The sequence below is a fragment of the Numida meleagris genome, chromosome 1 (assembly GCF_002078875.1).
Source record: "Numida meleagris isolate 19003 breed g44 Domestic line chromosome 1, NumMel1.0, whole genome shotgun sequence".
NCBI lineage: Eukaryota > Metazoa > Chordata > Aves > Galliformes > Numididae > Numida > Numida meleagris.
Genome location: NC_034409.1, coordinates 81359028 through 81385281, shown reverse-complemented (window position 1 = coordinate 81385281; position 26254 = coordinate 81359028). Strand labels below are relative to the sequence as shown.

The 26254-nt window shown below is 39.1% G+C and overlaps 1 protein-coding gene across 2 annotated transcripts; it reads right to left on the bottom strand.

The window, feature by feature from the left end:
* On the bottom strand, positions 2864-24601 carry LOC110399839 (cell surface glycoprotein CD200 receptor 1-A-like). Of its 2 annotated transcripts, XM_021399193.1 has the most exons (6): positions 24256-24600; positions 9775-10083; positions 8788-9036; positions 7919-8018; positions 6906-6957; positions 2864-4112 (listed from the first exon to the last, which is right to left on the bottom strand). In XM_021399193.1, exons 1-6 carry the CDS (start codon positions 24341-24343, stop codon positions 3990-3992), a joined length of 921 nt encoding a protein of 306 aa, XP_021254868.1. In that variant the 5' UTR covers positions 24344-24600; the 3' UTR covers positions 2864-3989. The 2 variants fall into 2 exon arrangements, with proteins under 2 accessions (XP_021254868.1, XP_021254878.1); XM_021399203.1 differs by lacking the exon at positions 7919-8018 and having other exon boundaries at positions 24256-24601.

Here is a 26254-nt window from a genome sequence, read left to right as displayed (position 1 = left end):
GATATATCACCTGAAAGTACTAAGCTAGAAAAATTGAAAAAAAAAAAATCAGAGAGGCTTTGAGAGGAAGGGAAAAAGCCTAGAGCTTTTGATCAAGAAGAAACAAGTTTAATAATGTTACACAGCAAGGCTGTGAACTCCCTCTTTCCTCTCTCTCCCATAATTTACCACAGTGACATACAAGCTTCTGCCTTACTGGTGGGAGGCCGAAGACCGAGATAACTGGTGCCAAAATAGGGCGTCAAAAGAACTTCTCTTTTTAGACCTTTCTGTATTTTGTGGGTCAGCCTGAGTTTCAAATTTCCTCTTAACAGCAGCAACATTTTATCTGAACTGGCCTGAGAAGATGGTTTTATTACAGCATCGGCGCAAAGCCTGTGTTTTCAGTTGGACAAACATAGATTGTAAGGGAGAAGAGCCTTCAGCCTAGAGGCGTAGGTCTTCTGCTGTGCCTTGGCTTCAATAAGCTGCTGTAAACCTACAGGGACTTATCAAGTGTCTACATGCACCTTGAGCAGGCACAGCCTCAGGCTCTGAGGTCTTGGAGTGCAGCACTCTATTTAAAAGCTACTGTGGAGCAACTATATTGGTACTGCCAGACAGAAGCTGGCTATGTGTGTCTACTCACCACGGCCCTGTTAATTAATTAATGTTTTACAGATAATAGTAACACCTAGACAATAATGACTAAAGCTCAGAGAGAAAATGTGGGAAAAAAATGGGTCTGGTACACAATGTGATAAGAATATGCTCTTACAAAGATGAAAACAACTAGAGCAGTGCTCTGAGTTTGATGACTCAGGCTAGAATATTGTTGTGTAACATTGCTGATACAGGTGCTACCTGCATCCAGTATGTGTGAAACAATTCTAATTCCAAGCAGAATTTGTGGTGGACAGAAAGAGTTGTGAACTCTCAAGTTTTTTGTATGGTGAGATTCATGTACTGATCAGTGAGGAAGCTTGTACACAAGCAAGATCTGTTTGAGCAAAATGGATAGCGTGAGTCATAGTATGTGGCAAACATACTTCCCATCTAGCTCAGGTTGCAGCTTCTTTGTGTTATTTATATTTTCACACTGTGCGGGAGCCTCTGTTTTGAATTAGGATCCCTTTGTACAATCTGATTGCAAATTCAGAGCCTAAACATAGCATTTGCCTTGTAATGCTTACGGTTTTAGGTATATCAAGGGGCCAGGATGACAGAGGCAGAGTTTGGATACCATAAAGGAACGACAGTGCAATCTGATCTGTGCAGTAAGCAGTAATTTCAGTGCATATAAGCTCAGTGCTCAGGGTTCTCTACAGTCATAAGATAACCATGATTATTAACTGCCTGATTAGAGAAGGAATGGCAGATGTAAACTAGCAAGAGACTGGAGTATGCATATGTAAATGTAATACAGCAGCAAATGTGGGAGAATAAATTAAGCAGAAGTAAATGTCGCGGCACAAGTTTATTGATTGTTGAAAAATGTGGTGAAAACCAAAACTTCTGTTTATGGAAGCAGTTGAAAAGCTACTAACTTTCTTCCTGTGACTCTGCAACATGCTGAGGAGTTTTAGAAGGTAGGATTGTCTGACCACTAATAGACTCAGAACTTTTGGCATGGAGGATGACTGTAGCACAGTAGTAGTACACTGCAAAGAGAAACAGCAAATAGCCTGATAGAGAATGAGGAATGGAGGAAGGAAGCTTCTGTACTTCTTGGAAGAAAGATCATTTTATACATATGTGTACCTGAGACACTTGTATGCATTTATCACAGTCACAAAATACAGGCAAAAGCCTGTTTTCTGCCAGCTTACTGCAGAGGATCTGGCTGCATCCTTGGCTACGCTCATAAGTTAGGCACAGAAACTGTGGCCTTCCTGTCTACATGAAAGGGCAAGATTATTTACTGTGTTGACGGATGAGACCTTCTAGCCACTTGGCTACACTGGGCTTCAGGTTAGAAAACATTCATGCCACCATCAACAGTCTACATGACTCTTGCCTCAAAGTGCATGGTTAGCAGGCCTGACTGGAACAAAGTAGAGGACAAAGGAAATAATCAATCAGTTAGCAACTTAGCAAAATCTAGGTCTGCATCATACATATTTAGTCCAGTGTAATGGACCTGTAAAGAATCTTAAAACCCTGCAGCTGGGCAGCAGATTAGCAGATTCTGTACTTTGATAAATTTAATGTATTGCATATAAACTGGCAAGAATCTACCTTCAAAAGCTGCTGTCCCATAGGATGAACCCCATTTTATGGACACTGAACAACATAAATGACTTTCCAGTCCATAGAAAAAAATCTGAGAAGTGGTGGTTGTCTGCAATGCAAAAAAAGGATCGTTTGGACAGTATCGCACCAGTTTAAAGTGGGGAATTTCAGAGGACCGTGACTGACTGGCTCACTCCTTTGGGAAGACACCGGAAATTGAAGTTTTGTTAGACTTTTACATTTGTAGCTGATTTATATTTCAGTACCCTAAATAAATTTTGCAGCTTTGATCCCTCGTATTTCAAAATGACATACAGAAATGGAGAAAAGCAATACTTGCATATGTATGAACACTTGGACAAAAGCGGCTGTTTCACAGCTCATAGAGTGAAAATTAATAATCACACCAGTTTACGTGAGTAATGCATTCAAGGAACTTCAGTCAATTTAGAAGACTCTTTTCCAAGCAGTGCGTCATAGCCCTCAGGAGGCTATCTGAAAAGAGAACTCAAGCAATGTGTGGCAAAGAGAGTTCTGTGGACTAAAGCAAAAACCCAGTTCTTCTGATCCTACCATCAGGCAAACTACTCATTCAATCTTTTAAAATACTGAAAGAAAAGACAGTAAACAGAAATTTACAAATGAATCTCTTTACTGTTACTGTAAAGCCAGTTCATACTTTAGCTAGTAAGACATCAGTCCAAAAATCTTGAGAACTGCTAATATGCAGAGATAATTTTTTTATTTATTCCGAAAAGATATTTTGGGAAGATGAGAAGAAATCATCTTAACATGAAACACATTAAGATATGCAAGCTAATTTACATACGAGAAAGTGAACTTGCAGTTATATTAAAAATAATAATAAAAGATCTAGACATATGAGTAAAAGATCTCCAGTTGTATTTAAAATAAATATGGCAATTATCAGGAATTTTGTCCTTTTAGTACATTATTGCACAGTTACAGATAATACATTTGAAATTTTCATTGTGAAATACTTAATGTTAGTTTCTGTTAAAAATAGCTTACCAGATTTGAGTAATGTAATTCTTTTACAGTATCTTAATGCCAATACCTTTAAGAAAACCCCACCTCCAAAGAATCTTATGGAAAAGTAATCATTACAATAATCTGACATACCAAATGAATATGTCTAGTGGAAATACTGAACATAAACCTAGCAAATTAAATCAACATGCTGGTGATGTCTCTTTTTTAGTGAATGAATGTGTAAATTCATGACTCATTTCCATTTTCAGAACAGGGAGATTAAAGGTCTTCCCTACTGATACTTTTTGCTAGGCAAAATGTTCTATGATGATCAGTACTCAGAGCCATTATGTTAGTCTTCTGTCAATTAGAAAAAAGTGGCTGTTAACTGAAGAGCGTTTGACTTTAACACTCTTCACATCTCCCAGATGTACGCAACATAGTGTCAAGTGTATCAAAGTAATGCCTAGAAGTGGCCACCAAAACTACTATCTCTGATGCAAGATCAGCAAAGGGAAAACCAATCATAACGTATTTTTTCCAGGAAAAACTATGTCTTAAGGTCAGACATATTTTCCCTAGGAAAAAAGGACACCTTTTTCCTTTACCAAGGAAGAAGGCAAAAAAGGGGGAAAAAAGAACTATGCAGACTCATCAATAAACACAGGTCTTTAAGGAGACCTAGTGAGTTATGTTGCCTCCCAATTTGGAAAAATGCTTTGAGAAATTTCTTTCTGTGACTGGTCTTAGTAATAGAAATTCTCTTTCCAGCGTTGCTGGATCTCTCATGTTGCTGGTGACTGTCCTTGTGGAAGATTCTGCCTCATTGTCAGATCAGATACTGAGTTGTAAATTACATTTTCCTTCTGCACGTAAGTAGTATAAGGTTCCACCTCCACTGTGTCATCCTAGTAAAACAAAAACAAAAACTGTGAATACAGGAAGTAGTTTAATTTGGCAAGTCTCTGCAAGCTTTTCATCTGGAATGAAGAAAGTAACTGGGAAATAATGCTCCCATTCTAATTCCTCTTTTGGCTCAAAAAGACAACCAAATCAAACCAAACAAAAAAACAACCAACCAAACTGCCATCTTTTGATTTTACTACCAAAGAAACAGTGTTGTGTTGCTTTCAAAGATTCCTTTCAAAGGTTTGATGGGTAAAGCTTCAGTGATTCCTGTGATTCCTTTTCCCCTTCATTCTCTTCCCCTACTCACTTATTTTGGCCTGGAAATTTTTGTATTAGGGTCTCTTTCTATAGAAAGAACAAATGAGCTGAGTAGTGCAGTTGACACACTAGAGGAAAGCGATTCCATCCAGAATCCTGGACAGTCTTGAGAGGTGGGGCCATGCCAACCTCGTGAAGTTCAACAAGGCCAAGTGCAAGGTCCTGAACCTGAGTCAGGGCAATCCCAAGCACAGATACAGGCTGAGTGGGGAATGGCTTGAGAGCAACCCTGAGGAGAAGGATTTGGGGGTGCTGGTTGATGAAAGACTCAACATGAGCCAGCAGTGTGCACTTGCATCCCAGAAGGCCAACTGTATCATAGAATCATAGAATGGATTGGGTTGGAAGGGACCCCAAGGCTCATCAAGTTCCACCCCCCCCTGTCACAGGCAGGGCCACCAACCTCCAGATCTGGTACTAGACCAGGTGGCCCAGGGCCCCATCCAACCTGGTCTTGAACTCCTCCAAGGATGGAGCATCCACAGCCTCTCTGGGCAGCTTGTTTCAGCACCTCATCACTCTCTCTGTAAAGAACTTCCTCCAACATCCAATCTAAACATTCCCTCCTTGAGCTTAAAACCATTCCCCCTTGTCCTCTCACTATCTACTCAAGTAAAATGTTGATTCCCCTCCTTTTTATAATCCCCTTTTAAATACTGGAAGGCTGCAATGAGGTCTCCCGGCAGCCTCCTCTTCTCCAGGCTGAACAAACCCAGCTGCCTCCGCCTGTCTTTGTAGGAGAAGTGCTCCAGCCCTCTGATCATCTTCATGGCCTACCTCTGGACCCTCTCCAACAGCTCCACATCTTTCCTGTAATGGGGGCCCCAGACCTGGATGCCATACTCCAGATAGAGCCTCACGAGGGCAGGGTATCCTGGGCTGCATCAAGAGAAGTGTGACCAGCAGGTCAAGGGAGGTGATTCTGCCTCTCTACTCTGCTCTCGTGAGATCTCACCTGGAGCACTGCGTCCAGTTCTGGGCTCCCCAACACAAGAAAGACATTGAGCTGTTGGAGAGGGTCCAGAGGTAGGCCATAAATATGATCAGAGTGCTTGAGAACCTCACCTAAGGGTAGAGGCTGAGAGAGCTGGAGCTCTTCAGCATGGAGAAGGGAGAGCTCCAGAGGGACCTTAAAGTGGCCTTCCAGTACCTGAAGGGGGCCTACAGGAAAACTGGCAAGGGATGTTTTATAAGGGTTTGTAGTGACACAACAAGGATAAATGGCTTTAAACTGAAAGAGGATAGATTTAGAGTAGATATTAGGAAGAAATTATTTACTGTGAGAGTGGTGAGACACTGGAACAGGTTGCTTAGATAGTCTTTGGTTGCCCCCTCCCTGGAGGCATTCAAAGCCAGGCTGGGTGGGGCTCTGAGCAACCCGGTCTAGAGGGAGGTGTCCCTGCCTACAGCAGGGGGCTGGAACTAGATGATCTTAAAGATCCCTTCCAACCCAAACCGTTCTATGATTCTATGATAACTAGGTAGGGTCTTGACCATGATTGATTACTCCATCAGTCTGCAATTATAGTCTACAAACACATGAATGAAAGTGTGCCAAAACGAATACTGGTACTTAACTGATTATTTTACGTTAATGAAACTGTGTCTGTCAGCAACAATTGAGAGGCAGGACAGCAGAAGGTAAAGAACTAAAATAGCTAGAATTGGCTAAGTCATTTCAGAAATCTAAACTGAAGTACTTTTTTAAGTTGATGACAGAATTTGAGCCTAGTGTCTGCTGTAGGTACATAGATAAGCACAATATATATGTCTCACAGCATAAATGTCTCACGGCTTCTGTGCATGGAAACACTGTTATTTATGTTTGGTAGCAAAATGCAGAGATACAGAGCTGATGAGTGAATTTCTCAGCTGCACTATAAGTTTGTAACAGCATAGGGAATTCAAGAATATTTCCCATGTTGCAGCTAAGTACACTTTCCATCGTTTTATGGAAATGTTTTGTCTTGAGTGCAGTTGGCTCTTTGAGGATTGACCATTCAAGATAAAGAGTGACCTTCATAACTTGCACATTTTCATTCTGAACTTCAGGAGATTTTTTTTCCTGTGTTTGTTTTGTTGTTTAATCATTTTATTTACTAATACCTTTCTTAGTATTCCCCAACCCACAATATTGTCTCCCTTCCTGAGTACTCTTAGTACAACAGTTATGATCAGTGTATCTAATATGGCCAGGAAGATGCTGTGGGACTTGCTCCTTACAGTAACAAAAGATGGCAGTTGTTGAGTTTTTACTGTTGAAACATGCCTCTAATACTTGCTCCAAGTCAGAATTACGGTGATGATAGTCTGTTTTGTACTGAGATATGGCTTAATTCAAACATATATGACACAGTAGTACCTACTGAAAGCAAAGAATAAAAATCTAATGGCTTCTCTTACTTGACCATGTTTTCAGGGCTATTAGAAGATCCCTGATTTGGTGATGGTCTAATCTGTGTAATTCTCCTTACCTGTGAGGAATATGTAGGAATAATATCAGGAGGTTTGGTTTTGTGACAGAATCTGTGAGAAAGAAAATAAGCATTAAAACAAATTTCATCCTCAATAGTAGTCTTGGCTTGAGGGGCTTTTGAGCTTCTTTGATCATGAGGTTATAAAACACTTTTCTTACTTGTCATCAAGAATAAAGCTAAAAAATTTTCTCATGTCTTTCTATCCTTCACTTTTGATCCTGAATTTGAAGCACCCTGGCTTTCTTTTCAGGTGCATTCTGATGTTTTTGGGAACTTAAACACAAAGTGGAAGAAGATTAAAATCAAAATCCTCTGGAAGGATGTACAATTTGTCCTTAGTAAATTTGTATTGAACTAATTGTTCATCTCTGGGAGAAAGTTGGGACAAAAACCAGTTTGGGAATAGGAGACAGAGGGAATTTATCAGGGGTGTTCAGTTCAAGTGCTAATTAGCCTTTCTCTGCACAAATTATTTTTGTAGGTTTTTTCCTTGGGACTGCTTTCTTCTCCACTCTAAATCCTAAAGGGACTAGAGTTCAGCTTCACCCAGAGAGCTTCTTCAAAATACATACAAAATCTGTTGTCCCCTCAGTTGATATGCCACTGATGAATCCTCTGGCACTTGATCAAGCTTGGTGGCAGAGAAACCAATACTCTGATGTGAACAAGGGAGACACTGACAGGCTTTCACAGTACCTGAAGAATGGATTTACTCTGACAGTTTCCTGTCAGAATGAGGAGTTTCCGTTCAGAGCAGCATGCAGTGTAATGAGGATCCCTTGCCAACACCTAACTACCTAAGTTTTACTCAATTGCATTATTCAGTGAAGATGTGTGCAATGCACAATTACTGCAGTAGAAAGTAGAAATATTTGATATAGTTAATTCACCCATAGTAGTTACCCAGAGCAGCACAGAGTGTCAGAATCATTTAATTTCAAGACACGAACAGTGTTTAAAACTTTCTGCTAACACTAGACAAATTTTCCTTAGCCCCATATTGTACATACCTGTAACCATGGAGCTTAAAATAGTAAATGACAGCCACAAAGGTGATGATGATCAGGAAACCGAGAATGATGGCTATATTCAGGATAAGGTTTCTGTGTGCTAAACACAATGGATTAGTCTTAGCTGTGTCTTCTTACTGCTCTTTCTTTAATATTTCAGTATAAATTTAAAGCTGCTTTAGCACATGCATTTTCAGCATGCTTGTAAAATATAATCCCCTTTAGCAAAAGGGAAAGTCAGTAATGAAAGCTATCTGAGAAACAAAAATGTAGTTTGTGTCAGAGACAAAGGCAGATTGCTGAAGTTCCAAAGAGGACAACTCATGACATTTACACGCTAAGTTGTGGATGAGCCTCTCACAAGGACTCAGCACATCTCCATATTGCAACTCACATGTAGTTGTCCATTTAGGAAAAAATCCAAACCAAAAAGCAGAAACCAAATCTCTTACAATGTCAGACATTCACAACTCAGAATGAAGTGATTTATTTGTTTCTGCTAGACATATGGTAGTTGGGTCTCTTTCTCTGTCTTACCATGATCCAAGCAGGAGATCTTTTGCATCTCAACAAATTTTACTGATGATCTACTTCCACATGGTTATTTTAATAGTAAGAGCATGTCTGCTCTGAGGCTGCTTTCTACAGCTTTCGAACTACCAAAAGAATACTAATGCATTCATTCCAAGAAACCACTTGGAAATAGTGTCTGGAACACAAACAAACTGTCAGTGTTTCTGAGCAAAGGTGGTATGGGATGATACTCATCTACATAGAACTTCATTGTAGGTTTCTGTAGTTGTAGAGCAAGAATGTGAATGGAGGGCTAAACAGAACTTTGAACACTGAGCACACAAAGGGAAGCTTACCTGGGGAGCAGGCTATGGACTTGGTCTCGTTCAGAGTTGCGTGGGACACAATGCAGGTAGGATTCTTCCCATTGGTGCTAGATGCTGCAAACCTGCTGAGAACAGTCACTGTCCCGTTATCATGATTGTCTGCTCTGGGTGTGGAGTTGCTCTCTGGGACCCACGAGATCTCAGCAGCTGGCTGCACTGTCTCTGCCTCGCACACAGGGTTCCCATGGTCATCGCAGTACAAGTTCGTTCTTGGGGAGGCTGCAAAGTACCAGGAAGAGGAGAGATGCATGTGGATTGCTGCAATGGGATAGGAGGATTTTACTGACTACCCAAAAGGAGCATAATGAGAGGAGGAGAGGTGGAAGTGCCATCTCATCACAGCAGTGTGTTCCAAAGCCACAGGAGACAACGATGGTGTATCTTTTTTCATTTTGGACAATTCTCCTCCATTCAAGTGAGCTACCACAGCCACATGCCCTGAGAGGAGGTATCCCTGGGCATGGAGGTAGGGAATTCTACGGAATATAGGGCTGAATTAGACTTGTCCCAAGAGCCATCACAGTCATGGCTTAAAATGGATTGGAATGCCAGCTGAGGAGGAAATGATGCTGCTCTTCCTATCTGAGTACTAACATCATGTATTTGATAGAATATCTTGGTACTCAGAGGTGTTAATCTCATATGCTTTAGATAAATTAATGCATTAGTGAGTTACTGCAGAATAACAAATTGCTCATGCAAAATTCTCCTTTTGTGTCTTGAAAATTGCTTCACAACTGTCATTTGTAACTCTACAGAGAGAAAGGAAAATAATTTTGGCAAATAAGGAAAGGAAAGAAACAGTTACTTTAAATGAAATGCATGACCCTTTATTCCCATGAGAAAGCTCCTCTTCTTACTGCACACTTCCTCCTGTGCACAAGGAGAGGAGCTTTGTATGCCCAGGCCTGGACACGGTTCTCTGGAGAACAGTGAAATGAGGAAGGAGACCCTTACCTAGCACAGTCAGGTGATAATGGAAGTGGAAATTCCCATCTGCATTTACCACTTCACAGGTGTAATTTCCCTCATCAGCCATTCCTACTTGCTGTATCTTAAGCGCCCTGTCCCAGTCTGGTCTGGATCTCCAGTTCATTCTGTCACTGCAGTTGGTTCTGTCTGTCTTTTTCTGATCAAACCTGTATGCCAAGGTGCAGAGGCCTCCAGTCTTGGTGCTTATTTTCCATGTTACCATAGAAATACTTGTGGTGTTAGGGCAGATCATCACAGTGTTGTGACCCAGGTCTGCTGATACTCTGTTATTTCCTGGAGGAGACAAGGAAAGAGAAGGATGTATGAAAAGGTGCCCAAGGATGTCACGTATGCCTCAGAGTTCTGATCTGTGCTTCATGGGGAAACATCAGCACTGTTACATTCTGGTGTGAGGTCCTGTCTTTGCTATTCCACAAGTTGTCTGTCATCTGGTGTTACAGCTGTGGATTGTGGAGCCAGTGAACTATTACAGCCTACTCTATCAACATGTTTCCCACTGGGACTTATCTTATTGGATGAGAGAGATATTGGAGGAAGATTGTTCTCCAGCACATTGGTTTTATCAGATCAATATCTTATTCAGATATATTCAAATATTTGCTCATTGCTTAAACATTTGTTGGTAGCATTCATTTAGAAGTTTCCTGCCTCTTGTTAGCCATATGCATCTATGCTCTCTGTCAAACTCTCTATATAGTTGTCACTTTTCCAGGTTTGGAACCTACTTTATCTTTGCTTTTGTCACTTGGATCAGATTCTCTACTGGCAATCTTTCCTCAGCAAGTCTTGGATTTCTACTCTCCTGATGGGATAGCAGCAATACAATCTGATCTCATCTTCCTGTACCAAAGGAAGAGTTTTCCCCTTTTTTAAGGTATTGTCTACTGTCAAGGTAAGTACAGTAAACATATTTATCTTCATACATTTTTTTATCCTCTTATTAGTCATCTAAAAAATCTGAGATTGTCTTACTGTTCTCCTGCTTACTCCACCATGGAGCCATTACAAAAATTCAGTACTTAGGAAAGAACAATTTTAATATGGCTGAATTGCTGTAATTAGTGTTGTGGATTTGCTGACTATACTACAGCAGGCAAAGAAAGCTTATTCTCAATCTTCAAGATTTGTACAATATTCAGGTTCTATCCAATCCAGTATATTTCTTAGTTCCTTTTCTCTCTTCAGGCCATCTTAAAGTGAGCAACTCTGCAGATAGTGCAGCATCACAAAATGACCTGAAACACACCATGACAGGCAAATACCTGGGGAAGTGGCATGGATAAGAGTAATGATGCCTTTGTGCTGGGATGTGGTTATATCTCTTGGATCTCTTCTGATACAGAGGAGATTAGTAGCTATTCTGGCATCTTATTCCAGAAAGCAATGCTGATGTCTTCTTACAAAGGAGATTAATTTTGTCTGATTTTAGGTGGGAATTAAGTTCTGCAGTTTGCTCTCTGAAGCTGCTCTTGGAATATGGCCTGTATCTGTTGGTAAATACAGGGATTATGGCTCTTCATGATGGCCATGATCCAGCTATGTTTTCACAGCACTGTTTATGCTAAAATATTGAACTTCAGTAGGACATTCCTAAAACTAAGCACTGGAATGAGGTTTCTACTGAATGAGATTTCACAGAAAGCAACATTAATTATTTGAGTTAAACCATATGTGTCCAACTTGCTAGTTTTATGTTTTGTTGCCCTCATTTTTTGTGCTTTAATAAATATATATATATATAAAGAAGTTTTGTTTCTTATATGGCCTCAAATTGCAGCAGGTTGAATGTTAGAAAAACTTCTTCTCCAGAAGAGTGGTCAGGCTCTGCTGACCACTTGCTGTGGGCAAAGACCTTGACTATACCTTTCAAACATGACTTCAGCACTGATAGCAATGGGGGAGCAAGAGGAAAGTTTATTGCCTTATGTCTCAGGGCTGTCTTTTTATTTTCTAAGTCTTTGTGAACATACTCATTCACACCGAATGTGTTCACAGTGTTCCTGCGTGCTTTCCCGCTGCACCTAGCGGCAGTCCACATAGGGCATGTATGTAAGTCCTACCCATCTTTGCTCCATGTATGCAGCTACAATGATGTAAAATATGCCCGTATCTCTATCCATCTTGCTTATGAGGCTAAGATTGCAGAGGATCTTTATTCAGATGGTATATCAACTTGTGTTGACTCTAATATTGCATCTTGTTCATGAGTTCTGCTTCACGTTTGCTTGGAAACATGTTCTCTCTTTGGTTTTTGTTTGATTTTCTTTCTATGACGCTGACTTATTTTGGGCTTTAAAGATTACTTTTGTGTGGAATCATGTACAGGGCCTTTTGTCTTTGTCTTTTTATGATCCATGAGTTGTGTACTTGAAGAAGATAAATGTTTGTATGGAAAAAGCCTGGACATAGTATTCATATCCTTTCTGTAAGTTATTGCTTTGGCCATTGGAAGGGGGGCAGCCATGCCACTGTGATGGCTCTTCTGTACTATGTAGGCAAGTATGATTTTCTTATGCAAGCCAAGTAACTGCACAATCAGGATTGCCTTAAATTTTATTTTTATTTTTTATTTTTATTTTTTCCTATGTGTCCATGAATTACTTTTTCCACAAGCTGTCAGAACTGAATCTTTTTTGAATGTTTGCTCTTTTTATATTGACCAGCCTTATAACTTCTCATCTGCCTATGTCTTCAGCTGACACATGCAAGGGGTCAGGTTTCTAACCTCTCACTGTTTCCTTGACAATTACAATGCTGTGAAGCCTCTCAAAATGATGTCATATTTGGGATAGTGAATTCTTTTGCTTTATTTCAACTAGCCACATTGGGATCTTTTCCATAATAAGGTAATATGTAATGGGTGTAGTTCACAGTAAATATTTATGCAGACAAGCATTCAGAGATGAAAGCTGCATTAGGTTATCTGTAGTTGTTCTTTAAGATTAGTTCCTTATATGTTATGACATACATAGCACACTTCCTCTGTGAGGCACTTTTGAGATTGAGAGAAAACAAAATCCCAAGGCATGGGTAGTAAAATGCTGTGAACAGTGGGGGAGGAGGTGGGACTTTTCAGTTCTTTGTATCCTGTTGAAGAAGAAACCGAATAACCCAAAAAGTCTGCACTGTATCTATATGTATATATAAGAAACTCCTGAAGAATTAGGTTAAGTGATGATAGAACACAAGAGAACAGCCCAAAGCTGCACTAGGGGAGGCTCTGACTGGACATTAGGAAAAATTTCTTTTCCATGAGGGTGGCCAAACACTGGAACAAACTTCCTTGTGAAGTGGTTGATGCCTCGTGTCTGTCAGCTTTCAAGGAACATTTGGGTAATGCACTCAGTGATATGCTTTAACTTTTGGTTAGCCATGAGTTTCAACTAGATGGTCTCTGAAGGTCTCTTCCAACTGTACTACACAATTCTATTCTAAATGCAAAGAATTAGAAGACCTAATTTGTGCTTGATTATTCAGACCTTTGCCAAAGTCTTCCCCAGACTTGACCTTACTGTGTTTCTCGGGCCCCTTCTTAGTGCTGGAATTCTGCAACTTCTGCCAACACAATATGAAGTCAAATTCCTGAACATATACCACACTATAAGCAATGATCCTAATGAGCACCACCTTTAAGTTATTAGTCAGATCATTACTACTAGTTTGTTTGAGAAATCAGCAGTTGATTCTACCCTAATAATATTGTTTGATATCTCATTGTCTTCTGGGAATCTAAGTGAATGAGCATTTCCAGGCCAACCGCTTTTCCTTCTATTTAGCTGAGTTCTTGGAAAGTATTTTCCAACTTGCAAAATTAACGCAGTTTGCTGCATTTATCTTACTTACAGATTCCCTTAAAAGTTTTTGCTTTTTCATTTTGAGGATTAAGTATCCTTTGGGTGAATTCTTTTCCAAACGTAGACCTATCTCCTGCAAATTGGTCAGAGATGTAGCTGCAATATTGCCCTCCTCTACAGTACACAGTGCTGTAAAGTATTGGTTACTTCAGCCGTATAACATATAAATCAGAGTGTAATTCTGATAGGCTTTTTTTTTTTTCTGGTAGAAGAGGAAAATCGGGGGGATGGGATAGTAAACCATCCATTTCTAATTTTCATTAAATAATGGAAATAATACTTAGCTTTCTGCAGCTTATTACTGCCAGAATTAATCAGCTACTGTTCCAAGCACTGCTGAAAATGAAAAGTGCTAATTATCACACAATTTTCTGATACATATATTATACACCAGCCCTACAAGTGCTTGTTGTCTTAATTCAGCTAGCAGCAGCATTCTATGATACATTGTTACACTGAAGGTCTTTTAAATGATGAGTTTTTTTCTGCTAAATGTCATTTCAAGAAAATGTGAGGTGCGTGTTTTAAAGTGAGATTATTTTACCAGAAGAGGAACTGAAAAAAGCCTTTTCTCTCATGATGGCTTCTGCATGTGAGCTCTATGAATGTCTCTGAACACTGGAGAACAAAGCGTTTCCTCTGTCAGCTTAACAACACCAAGTGCCTCAGAGCTTTGAGTCATGTCATCAGTATAGTTGACCTAATCTAAAAATGACTAAGCAAACATAGGCATTCAAACAGACCATATGTTGGAGCTGAGGTGGTTGGTTTTTTTTGGATAATGTTTGCAGTGCTGACCAGGAAAGACAATCTTGTGCATGCTTAATCCTATAGGAATAGCAGTTTAATGGTCTTTCAGCTGTGCATTTCCCAAGCAGCCTATTGTGTTAGGCAATTTCCCCAAAATGAGCTTGCGTGCTTCAAGAGTGGAAAGGAAAAGGCAGCAAAAGTAGTGCTTTCTGTTACGCCTTTCTGTCATGGGCTCCCCAGAATTAGTCAGGTACCATTCTTTTGAAATGATAAGCCACATGAGTCAGCTTAAAATCTGTTAGGTCATATGTAAGTACAACTTTAGGTTTATGATCAATCTGTAGAAGGGTTATGATTTCACCAGTATCTTGTTTAATGAGGCAAAAGTTGTTATCCAGATGATAGATTAATTAGTAAAAAATATTTTTGCTTGTCCTATTCTTACATACACCTGCCTACTAAAATATAAATATCAGAAAGTTAAACTGCTTTCACTTTAGTGCCCTCTTTCATTACAAGAGTATAGGTAAGTGGCATTTGCATAAATATAAATGGTACACTTTCTTTCTTGCTTTTCTTATTTTGTTATGTATGCTTCTAGAATCATAATTTTTAGACTTCCTTTACTGAAGAAGGATGTGTATGCCAAAAATGGTGAAAGGTTTAGTTCACTTCTATTTCTGAATTGACTGAAAACCTCCTCGTAAAGTTGAGTAAGGAAGATGGTTTTCCTTCTATTGAACACAAACATATTATTACTAGGTTTTATTGTATGTTATGACCCTGTTAGTGTTCTCCTAGAACTAGCTAAAACTCCGGCTATCTGTTGTTGAGTTGAATTCAGAGAAAGGGAGAAAATAGTAAAGGAGCAAGGCTTAACAGCAGGGCCTGCACCTCTTTTGATCCTCTTCTGGTTTGATGTGTTATGGAAGCTTGTTGCTTTTGTGGTGCTATGAATATCTAATATGGAATATCTAATACTCCCAAAACTAGTGCAGCCAGGCTGATGGTTCTGCTGGGCCTTTGCTCATTAGCCCTGCTTGTCAGCCACATGGAGGTACAGTGCTACTGTTCCTCCAGGTGCTCATTCACATTAATGCAGAAATATTCCAGCATACTTGCCAGTCTCCCAAGAAAGCAGATGAAAAAGGGAGCATTGCTTCCTTTTACCACAGAGCATAGAATCAAGTTCAGGTAATTTATCGTTTTGAACTGGATGAGCTAAAATGTAGCAGTTCACAAGCAAATTAGGACTGGGCATGGTTAATACTTGATGAAAACTTGCAAAACAAGAGCTTATAAAGAACAATGTCTGACATTTTCATAACAGCTTCTGATAAAAACAGGCTTTGCCTTTCTTTCTATTTCAAGCTACGACATAGTCTAATGAGATATCAAGACTTTCTATTCATGACCACAGAATTAGCTTTATTTAAACACAGACTAAAATATATATACTCAGGAATGAGTCTGCAAATAGTTATAGCAGGTATGTCCTACCCACAGCCTGTGGACCACGCGCTGTCCGGCCCATCCCGCCCTGCAGCCACCCCCTGCCCCACACCATCATGGCGGCAGCTCTGCCCCACCAAGCGGTCAGGCCCAGCCCCCAGTCCGCATCCATTGCTCACAACAACCACACAGCGCTGTGCGAGCGGCACTGCCTTGGCTGAAATGGGGACATGGAGCACAGTGTGGTGCTGACTCAAGTGGTGGCAAATAATTTTACACATTTTGGTACATCGGCTGAACACAGTCCTGTGAACAGCGAAGATATGCAGCTGTGCTTTCTGTTTTGATGAAGGTATTCGGAAGCAGGTTTTAAGATTGCCAAAGCAATCCATTTATTACTACTTGTGACTCCATTTTCAGCTGACATAAATACAGTTGTCTGTGAATTTTCAAATGGAATGTATGGAGTTGTAATCAAATATTCAACTCAAAAATTTGATCATGTCTCTTTACCAGATCTCTCTTACCAGAGAAGAGTAACCCTCACTTCACAACCACATCTTATTCGTGTCATCGCTTTTTGGCACTACATACATTTGTGAAAAACTGTTTTAAAGGATGAAGCAACAGGACAGTAAAATTTCATCAAAAAATCTGACAAACATCTTGAGAACTCAGTAAGAATTGCAACCACTGCTATTGAACCAGACTGATACATCAGTTTCACACACACACACAAAAAAAAGATCAAATATCCCACTAATTTTATATTTTTTTGTTGTTGCTCTTTTTTATGTTTTAATAAAAAATATTAAGAAATAAAATAAGTTTTGTTACTTACATACATTAACAATACTACATATTTTATATGCAGCCCTAGACAATTCCTCTTCACTCAGTGCAGCCTGGACAAGCCAAAAATTTGGACATCCATGAGCTATGGGATAACCAGCACAAAGGCAGTTTTTGAATGGAAATTATGCTCATCCCTGTCCTGTTCTTCCTGGTCAGCCACACCTTTACTTTAGTTTGAAGGTGTTGAAAGGATCTCATGTTAATCAAGGGCCGCAGTTGGTCATGCCGTGCCTTTTCTTTCTATTGAGCGTTCCCAAAGCCTTCTAGTCTCTAGAAGTACACTTTGCTAGAACATAAACCAATATGCTAAGAAGTGATAACTTTGCAGGTAACTTACAGTTGTTGGCTTTACTCATTAAAAAAAATGCTCTCTGTACCTCTTACAAAATGGCTTCTTTCCCCTAGTCCTCTTTTCTAGTCCATCAGCTTTCAGTGACTTGTCAGGCTGCATGGATTTCACATAATCTTTTCTTGTCTTCTTTTCCCATCATTTCTATGTCTTCTTGTAGATTTGTTCCAACCAAATCCTTTGAAAGGTTTTGTCTCCCAGACTGTTTTCTTTGCCTTTCTGCAGCCTGCCCCAGCCTGCATGAGCTCAGCAGCTCTGGAAGGGGGACACAATCTCCTTCTCTCCAGGATTTTATGTAAATATAAAGGATGTGTATCTGCTGCACAGGCAAACTAAACTGAACTATTCTACTGCTAAAGAGGAAAAGTTAAATGCTCTAGCTATTAAAATTCAAACTGGTCACTTCACCATTGTTTCCCGGAATGGTGCTTTCATACAGTAAAATGGCTAACTGTCAGTTGCTAAAGTTTCCTCTGTGATAGCTGATTGGTTTAAGACAAATAGTATCAGAGCATATATGCCATATGCATCAGCATTTAGCTATTTGAATGATAGCTTGGAATCAAGCCAGTACATTGCACTGCTACTTCTCAAAAGGTGAAATCCTGTGTTATAACTGAGCTGAGCTGAACTGATAGCTTACTGCAATTGAAAAAGGGGATAACCAGTGTAGCAAAGGCCTCATTCTCTGTGGGTCTGCAGACAAAAAGAAAACTGAAGAGGTGTGAGCTATCAAACTTGTCTCCATGCAGTGATAACTGAAGGATGATAATTAAATGTCAGCCCTGTTAATGATTTCATTCTATCCAAGAGAGACTATATGAAGGGTCATATATCTACACATTTATTGTAAATAACTTCACATTTTCAGTCTTATTCACAAATGAGTGAACTGTGGAAAATGGCAATCATTTTTTCTCTTTGTCGGAAGGTGCAGAGCCCAGGAGAACATGTTGTCAGTCATTCTGATGTAGAAAATAGGCAGTTAAGATTCAGAGAGTTCTGTACAGCTCTGAGCTGAACTACCCAAATTTGTCTTTTGACACAAATCCCGTGCCAGCAGATTTCACTTTGGAGCCTCCTCTGGCAGGTTATGAAGTTGGAGATAAGGTTGAAGACCAAAGTCCTCCAATTTAAATTCAGATTCTCAAGTTCAACTTATTAAAATTCAAATAACATTATGTCATCTTTTCAGTATCTCCCCTTGACTGCTGAATAGATTTTAAGCAATGTTTGAGGATGTTCATGAGCTCTATTCCAGTATATTGAGCGTGCATTCCAATGCACTGACAAATTCCAGTTTGAAAATGGACATATCCTTGCTCAGGAAAAACCACACTCAGAGAAGGAGTTGATATTTGTGTTTCAAAAATGTACTAGCTACTGTTGTCATGCTGAGATTACTGTAATTGAAAAAGACTGGGGAAACAAATTGCCTTGTTTTTCTAACATGGTTTATGTAGTCTGTTTGACAGCTCTAGTGGATAACTAGTTACGCCAGTTCTTTTGCAGAATCACTTAGTCATTTCTCTTGTTTCTCAGAGTATTTCACACAGTAAAAGGAGAAAGAAATATTTTAAAAACAGGAAAATTTGAATGTGAAACCACTAAAATTTTCAGAGGAATCATTGCAAAATCAAAGACAGGTACACAGCTTGAAAACACTTCTGATTCCTTTCAAGTAGGAAAACTTTCCAGCCTCTGTTGTTCTTTACAGCAGGTAAAACCTTTTCTTACCCCCAGAATGACTCGAGTTCCATGACAGTCTCTATAGAAATTCAGGTGCTAAAGAGTATTTTACACTCTAAGGAGACTACTTTAATTTCTTAGTCACATTCCTATTTGTGTATTTGTGTCTTTATTTCTTGCTGTCACAATCTACAACAGTGTTTTGGAGCATCCAACCCCCCACCCCTCCCCCTCCCTGCGAAAATGACACATTAAGTTTAGAGGTATAAAGAACTGAATCAGTGATAAACCACAATTAAATGACTAACTGTATCTTGGAATGAATACATTATATTAGTCATAGCAACCTGTGATCAAAAAGGCAGTACCAGACGCTTGGAAGAGGCCACATACAATAGGTTGAGCTCTGCATCTATTTTCCTCTTCTACCATCACAGAGTGTCTGTGAACGCTTAGAAAATCTTGCCTGGAATGAAGTGAAAGATAAACAAATAGAAGGGCTTTGTATTAGCGTAGAAGGTGCTAAATTACTGTCAGAATTTTCTATATGGCAGCTTTGTGACTCTGTCAGTGTACCCACAACAGCATAGGACAGAGTGCAGGCTGAAAACCTGCCCTGCTCTCTGAGTAAGTAGTTAGTAGTTAGAGTGCTGTAAGTCTTCAGTAGAAATACATGAACCAGCTGGCTTGAACTGATGTGAACTTCACATCAAAACTTCAGTCTCTTGAAGCTGCAAACACAGCATTTTTCAGTGTCAATACATCTATAGAAGGGCAGCATTTGACACAATAAGAGACTGAAGTCTTTATCATTTGACACAATAAGAGACTGAAGTCTTTATCATTAAGTTCCCCCAAGTCCCCTTTTTATCTATCTTTGTCATTATTCCTTGAATGTATCCTTTTCCCATTTCATTTTACTTAGGCCTTTTTTTCCCATCTTCAAAAATTCCATTTTTCCATATGCCCAAATTATTCTTTTATTCTTGTAACACATTTCTCTTCTACCACCATTATTGTGTCATTTGCAGCATGTATCTCTTTCCTGGTGTCCTACCAAATTTAGTGGCAAATTTAAAACACAGCCAGAAAATTATACTGCTTTACTGTAAACTCTGCTTTTACAGTATGAATTGTCTGCAGCATGGTTGGAACTTCTTTAGATTGCAAACTTTAATATCAGGAAGTGATCGTATATCTTGCAGAAAGACAAGTACACTGACAGAACTTAATTAAGAACCAAAGGTTTCAGTTTTCACATTCAAGACGGAATATAACTTTACAGTTGCCAAATCTTTATTCTTAAAGTTTCTGTGATTTCCTCATGCTCTTTAACTTTCTTCAGCATCCTTTCAAACAGTCATTCAAGATAGCTGATTTTGTAGACAAAGGAAAGATGTTAAATCTCACCTTGCTGGAAATGAGGTGATACAGTGCCCTCTCACAAATCCTAAATTAAGCTGATGAAAAGAAAGACAGTTGGAGGGAAGTATGATGAATAAAGAACTGTTTCCGGGGGAGAAAGCAAAAGATAGTGTTGAAAGGAAGTGTCACACTGAAGGTAGCTTGCTAATTACGTTTTTCAGCAGACAAGTTTTATACTAATTCTGTGTAACATTTTTAATAATTGCATTGGTATTTGTATCTGGAGTGTGTGAGAAAATTTGTTGAAGGCAGAAAGTAAATAGTACTATAGAAACGCCTCAGAAGGAAAACTGGGTAACATTCATGAGTGGAATGGTAGATATGTGCTGAAATCTGTCAGCTCAAAATGTAAGAACAATTTAAAAAGTACAACAAATATAGGCTGGAAATTGGAACAGAGTATCTTGCCTCAATCTGGATCAAAAGCGGCCTTTCAACTTGTTTAGGGTTCTTTTCCATTCTCTTTTTTAGATGCTCAAATTGTTTATGAGAAGAGTTTCATGATATAATGCCTGTAAAAAAGGGCAATTTGATGCAGTGATTTAGGGATCTTTTCTGAGACTATGTTTCTACTCTTATGTAAAAGAGCTATGTCTCAATATCAACATGCCTTTGTAGAAAAAAAGGGTCAGTGTATGTCTTTAATGGAGGAGTTGGCATTGAAGTGATGTGTTGGCATCATCCAGCCTGCAGAATTAGTACCTTTGCCCAAATCTTCCATCATCAATAAATCTTCACTGAACTTAAGCTGTCATGTTTTATACAACTATGGCTATTAACTTTAAACTTGCCTTAGCAACTTCAGTATGCAAAGTGAGATCTTTATCCTAGCAGAATGTGAGCTGGAATGGATAAGAGGAAAAGGGCTTTTACACTAGATGCCAAAGTGGTTTGGGTACTTTTTCTTTCATAACATAAATCCTTTGTAATAAACTGTAAATGCCCTCTGCACACTACTTACTACAGAAACAGATATAGAGTGATATTCTGTTCTGTGTGCTAAACTTGACTTTCTACTCTCTTCCGCATGAAGAGAAGAATAAAGAAAGTTTTACTGTTTATTTATGCTTAAGTGGAATTTTCCTGTTATTCCAAACAAAAATAGAGCATTGACAGCAAATGATGGGTTGTATGCCCTTTCTTCATTCTTTGCAAAGAGCAAATAAGGAGCTGCTGTGAAAACAGGCTTACAGCTTTGTCTTTATAGGGTTAAAATCTCCCTCGTACCATGCTTAGTATTCCGCTTCAGCTTTTTTTCCTAACATTTTCTTACTCAGGAAAAAATAAAGCAGCATAAGAAGAATCCCTATGCTTAATTTTTTTGAATGATTGTACCACTGTGTATAAAATATATTACCTATGAGTTTTAAGTAGCGTGTACATCTGTAAGTTCATTACCAACAAAATGTGCTTTGTAGTGATGGAATATGTGGTCAGCTTGCAAAACTGAACTTCTCTATTTCTGTAGTTATGAAACTAGACACCTTCAAATGCTACGTATGGACCATAGCAAAGTAAACTGTTATGTCACATGAACATGCTTTGAAGATTGTGTTAGGGCAATTTAGATACCTTCTGAGAAATATTTTTGCTTAATTTAACAGCACAGAGTTCTGTTTTAAGCATCTTGGTAAGAAAAACATGTTACTGTGATTTAGGTGTTTTTATTGTAAAAGAAGTAGAAGTGATTCCAGCACGCAGAAACAAAGGAACAGCAGAGCAATCGTGAAACAGAGACAAATGTAAATTTACCAGAATACTTTTTTAGTCTATGATTTTTATTTCAGGAACAAGATTCCAGAGTAAAGTAGAATAGGAGGCAACAAAGACAGGGAACACACCAAGTCAGTGGAAGTAACAAGACAGTAAAATGTTATTATATTTGCAAAGGAGAATTTAAAAGTTTAGTTAACGAAAGAAGCCAAGTGAAAGCTGAAAGCAGTTGCATTCAAGAATTTGTGTAGGTGAACTTGTACTCTAGACAGGTTGGGCTGATGTTCTATTTCAATTTTATTCACCTCATACACTCTAACTCCAGCACTGATGCAGTGACATTGATTTCACTTTTTTGCTATTGTTAGAACTGAACTAACCATAGAGAATCACATCTCATTCCTGAGAATAGACTTCTTGCATCTTCCCCGAAGCACTAGGTGATATCTATTGTCACAAGGTAATACTGGAGATGTAGGACTCGTACAAGTCAACACTGCAAATGTTACTCCAATAAAGAGTTTAGTTATATGAATCTCTCATAGAAAAACTCGCCCCCCCCTTATCCTTTTCCTTTGAAGAATGTATGCATACAGCCGCTTGAGGTGCCCTATTTGTTCTGTTAAACCAGGAAAAGTCTTCAAAGTTTGCCAGCAAGATCTTAATTCTGAGTCATTTCCACTGCTACTACAACGAGGATTCTCAGGAAAAGTCATACAGATCATGCACCAGCAGCTTCGGTAGTATATTGTTCAGCTCCACTTAAGTGCAGATTTAGATATGACAGTCATGAAGTGACTTTGCAGAGCTGCCCTTTTTCTTATTTGTAGAAACTGACCAAAGTCACATGAGGCAGCATGCTAAGGAAATGTTAAGAAAAGTACTAATGCAGATAAAGTCTGGTTATGCACAACAATTTTTGCATGACATTATTTCATTTGGAGTAGCTTGCTCTGGTCTTCAGAAGCAGAGCACAGTTCCCTCTGAGCTTCACACAGCATTCAAATTCTCTGGATAGAGTACACACACCAGATCATTTTAACACATTTGGCCTGGGATCTCTAAGTGAAAAACCTCATCACTACAACTTGCTTGGAACTATCACACTAATATTGAAGTAAATGTGTTTAAAAACAATGTTAGCTAGGAATTTCCCACCAAAAGTGTGCTGGTTTTGTTGGGAGTGGGGACGTTCAAACTTGAAATTGGATTTTAACTGAACATCTTTTTTTGTTTTCTTTGAAGGGGAGTATTATTGACTCAAGACACCAAAAAGATAAAATCCGATTCTTTTGGGTAAAAAACCAGAACTTTTTTGGCATTGGATTTCTTTAATATTTCCATCAAAGTCCGTTTTTAAAAATAAATTTTGCCAGTGGGATTCTCCTTTGTCTCCCAAATTTTCTTCAACATTTTGTAATGTGTCCGTACTCCTTTACTTTCTAGGCAGCTGTTTTCAAAACTATAGACTGTCTCTGATGCTACCATAATCTGTGTTCATGACCTTAGGACAGTTCCTCAGCATTCTTCTGAGATAATTTCATTTCTGACAGAATGGGGACAGCTGTTTTGTTTTTGTTTTTGTTTTTGTTTTTGTTTTACCTGCAGTGTGCCTATTGTGTGCTACAGAAGTTAATAATTTGTGAAGTGTTTTAAGTTTTTCCAAGTAATGGCACTGAGGTTAACATTTCAGATCCCCCCTTTGATCTGTCAAATGCGCTACCGAGTGGTGTTCCCTCACTGCCAGCAATGACTACATCCACTTTGCTTAAAAATATCTTCAAGGAGCTACTCTTATTTTCTGGCCAAGTGAATAAAATGACGCATTTCCATGCAGCTTAATTCTACGTGTCCATAACAGTGATGGACACGTGCACATTACATGTTATTCAGAGATGTCTTCAGCAGTTTAGGTTTCTGGAACTGCTGCTCAAATTCCTAATTCATTGGTCGAATCTTAGGACTACTGTGTGCTGTCTGGAAGAGCACAAACACTACAAATGCAAATAAACAGTATCTAGAAGACATTAGCTGCTATAGCTAGAATATATTAAAACTAAGTCAACGACACTGATAGAAAGGGTTAGGAGTGTCACTATGTCGGCACCAAAGCCCTGCCCATGCTTGATTGCAGTCATTCCTATTAACCTCAGAGCAAAATTCCAGAAGCTGATCCCTCCTATCAGCATACCAGTGAGCTTCCACCACTTCTCAGAAAGATGCAAGAGATCACTGCCGTATTTCACTGTGCCTACCACCTCTCCTCAGCAGAAATCCTTATGAGAAGAAAATACCTGTACACATTTCCCTTTTTTCCACCCTGATGCCTGAGCACTTACAAAGAACAGTTCGACTCACCCTCTGTTCTTCTGAGCTTGATGATAGTGAGCAGCATGAAAACACACACAGCCTTTCCAGCAATCTCCATATCAGCTCTTGCTTTCATGGCTCAGGCAGCTCCGTCACTCCAGTGTCAGCAAGGCTGACACTCTTGCTGTCAGCCTAGCTGTGGTCATGGGGAGTGTTTCTTGTCTGCCAGCACATCCTCAGCAGCCAATGGTGGTGTTTTCTCTTCCCTCTTCCTACTCCTCTCCTGAGCGCCTGACTCCTCAAAGCTGGAGAGGTTCCTCCTTCTGACTTTTCTGAGCACTAGGCTTCCTGTGCTGAGTGCCTAGGCGAACACTGAGGAAACATACTAAGCAGCTCTGCCTTCCGTTCATTGGCTCTCCTCAGGAGGCTGATGAGCAAAGATAAACTCTGCAGCGGATCTCAGATGGGGTAAAAGTGGAGGAGATTATTCAAGCCTGAGTTTAATATGAAAAAGAAAATCTTTGTCTTGGGGAGCTAGTAAGAAAATTTTTCTTCCTCTTTGTCACTTCTACTACCACTAGCCTACATGTCTGGCACTTCTTTGACACTGCATTATAGAAAATTCCTCCTCCTGTCTTAAGGATTTCTCCCTTACTGTTGGAACAACAAGGCTTTCAAGACCCTGGGAGGAGAAACTGAGTGAGAAGAAAGAAATACTATTTTACATACTTTTCAACAGAAATCATACCAATTGAAGCTGACCCACATCTTTCAGTGAAAACTGTGGGTTTTTTTCCAAATCGTATTTTTTCTTTTGATAACACTGTACTTGTTTCTTCACTTCCTCAGTGATCTAGTCATTTCAGATTCAGAGCTTTATTTTCTTTCCTTAAGCCGCAGCACTTCGCTGGCACAAATCTGTGGGCCAGCAGCAGAGAAGGTTTCAGCTGTCAAAAATTACAAGTCAGAATAATTATCACTGAGGACAGAGACAAAAACAGTAAAGGCAGAAAACAGATCAAAGTCAGCAAAAAATTGAGGTTTTTAGAAGCTAAGACTGCATAGCGCTTTTGTACATCAACAGTTGGCAGTGATGACAGCAGTCTGATAATTTTGTTAATCAGATTGGTGATCAAAAATGGTTTGCTTTAATGTTATCTGGGAAGATGAGAGTGAATTAAAGTCTTTTGTGAATAAGTAAAAAAGACTGATATATAAAGAAAATCAGACAAGGCAGAAATCCAGTTTTCTTGGTCTTAGGGTCTTACTATCAACTACAAGTTCGTTTGGCAAGGAGTACTATACATTTTTTCCACTTCATTTCTAAATTCAGTTTAACATTCTGATACTTCTCTGCACAATTCTGAGGTTTTCACTATGCTATTCACAGTAACACTCTGGTTTATTTTTTGACTGTTTAACACTGATTTAAATATGTGAATAGATAACACATAGCTGTATTCTAGATAAGGGCATGGAGAGGAAGAGGAGTCATTTGTTTAAGTCCAGATTAAGATATAAGGTGGGAGAAAGAATTAGGCAACATACAAGTAGTACAAGGCCTTAAATGTGAAATAAATGATGATCAAACTTGATGCAAAGGCCAATTGAAACTAAAGTGGTGTAAATATGCACATTGGACTGGGCTCCGAGCAACCTGAACTAGCTGTAGATGTTCCTGTTAACTGCAGAAAAGTTGGACTATATGACCTTTAAAGGTCCCTTCCAACTCAATTTTATGAGTTGGAAGCAAATTTTTTTTTATGGCAAACTGGGTGATTGCTGCATGAACAGAAATACTTGAAGAATGAAAGATGCAATGGGATAGAAGAAATTTTAGAAGAGAGTAAACTACCTCGTTAATAATGAAAATCCTAGTTTAAATTGTCACAGTTAAAGGTCTCTGCCATTCCTAGAGGAATTCCTTTGGAACCAGAAATTAGACAGCTGGATTCTTTTGCTAGGCAAATATCATTTAATATGCCATTAAGAAGCCTTGTGAACAGCTTTCTGCTTCAAGCCTAGGTGTTCAGGAAGAAGTGGGGCC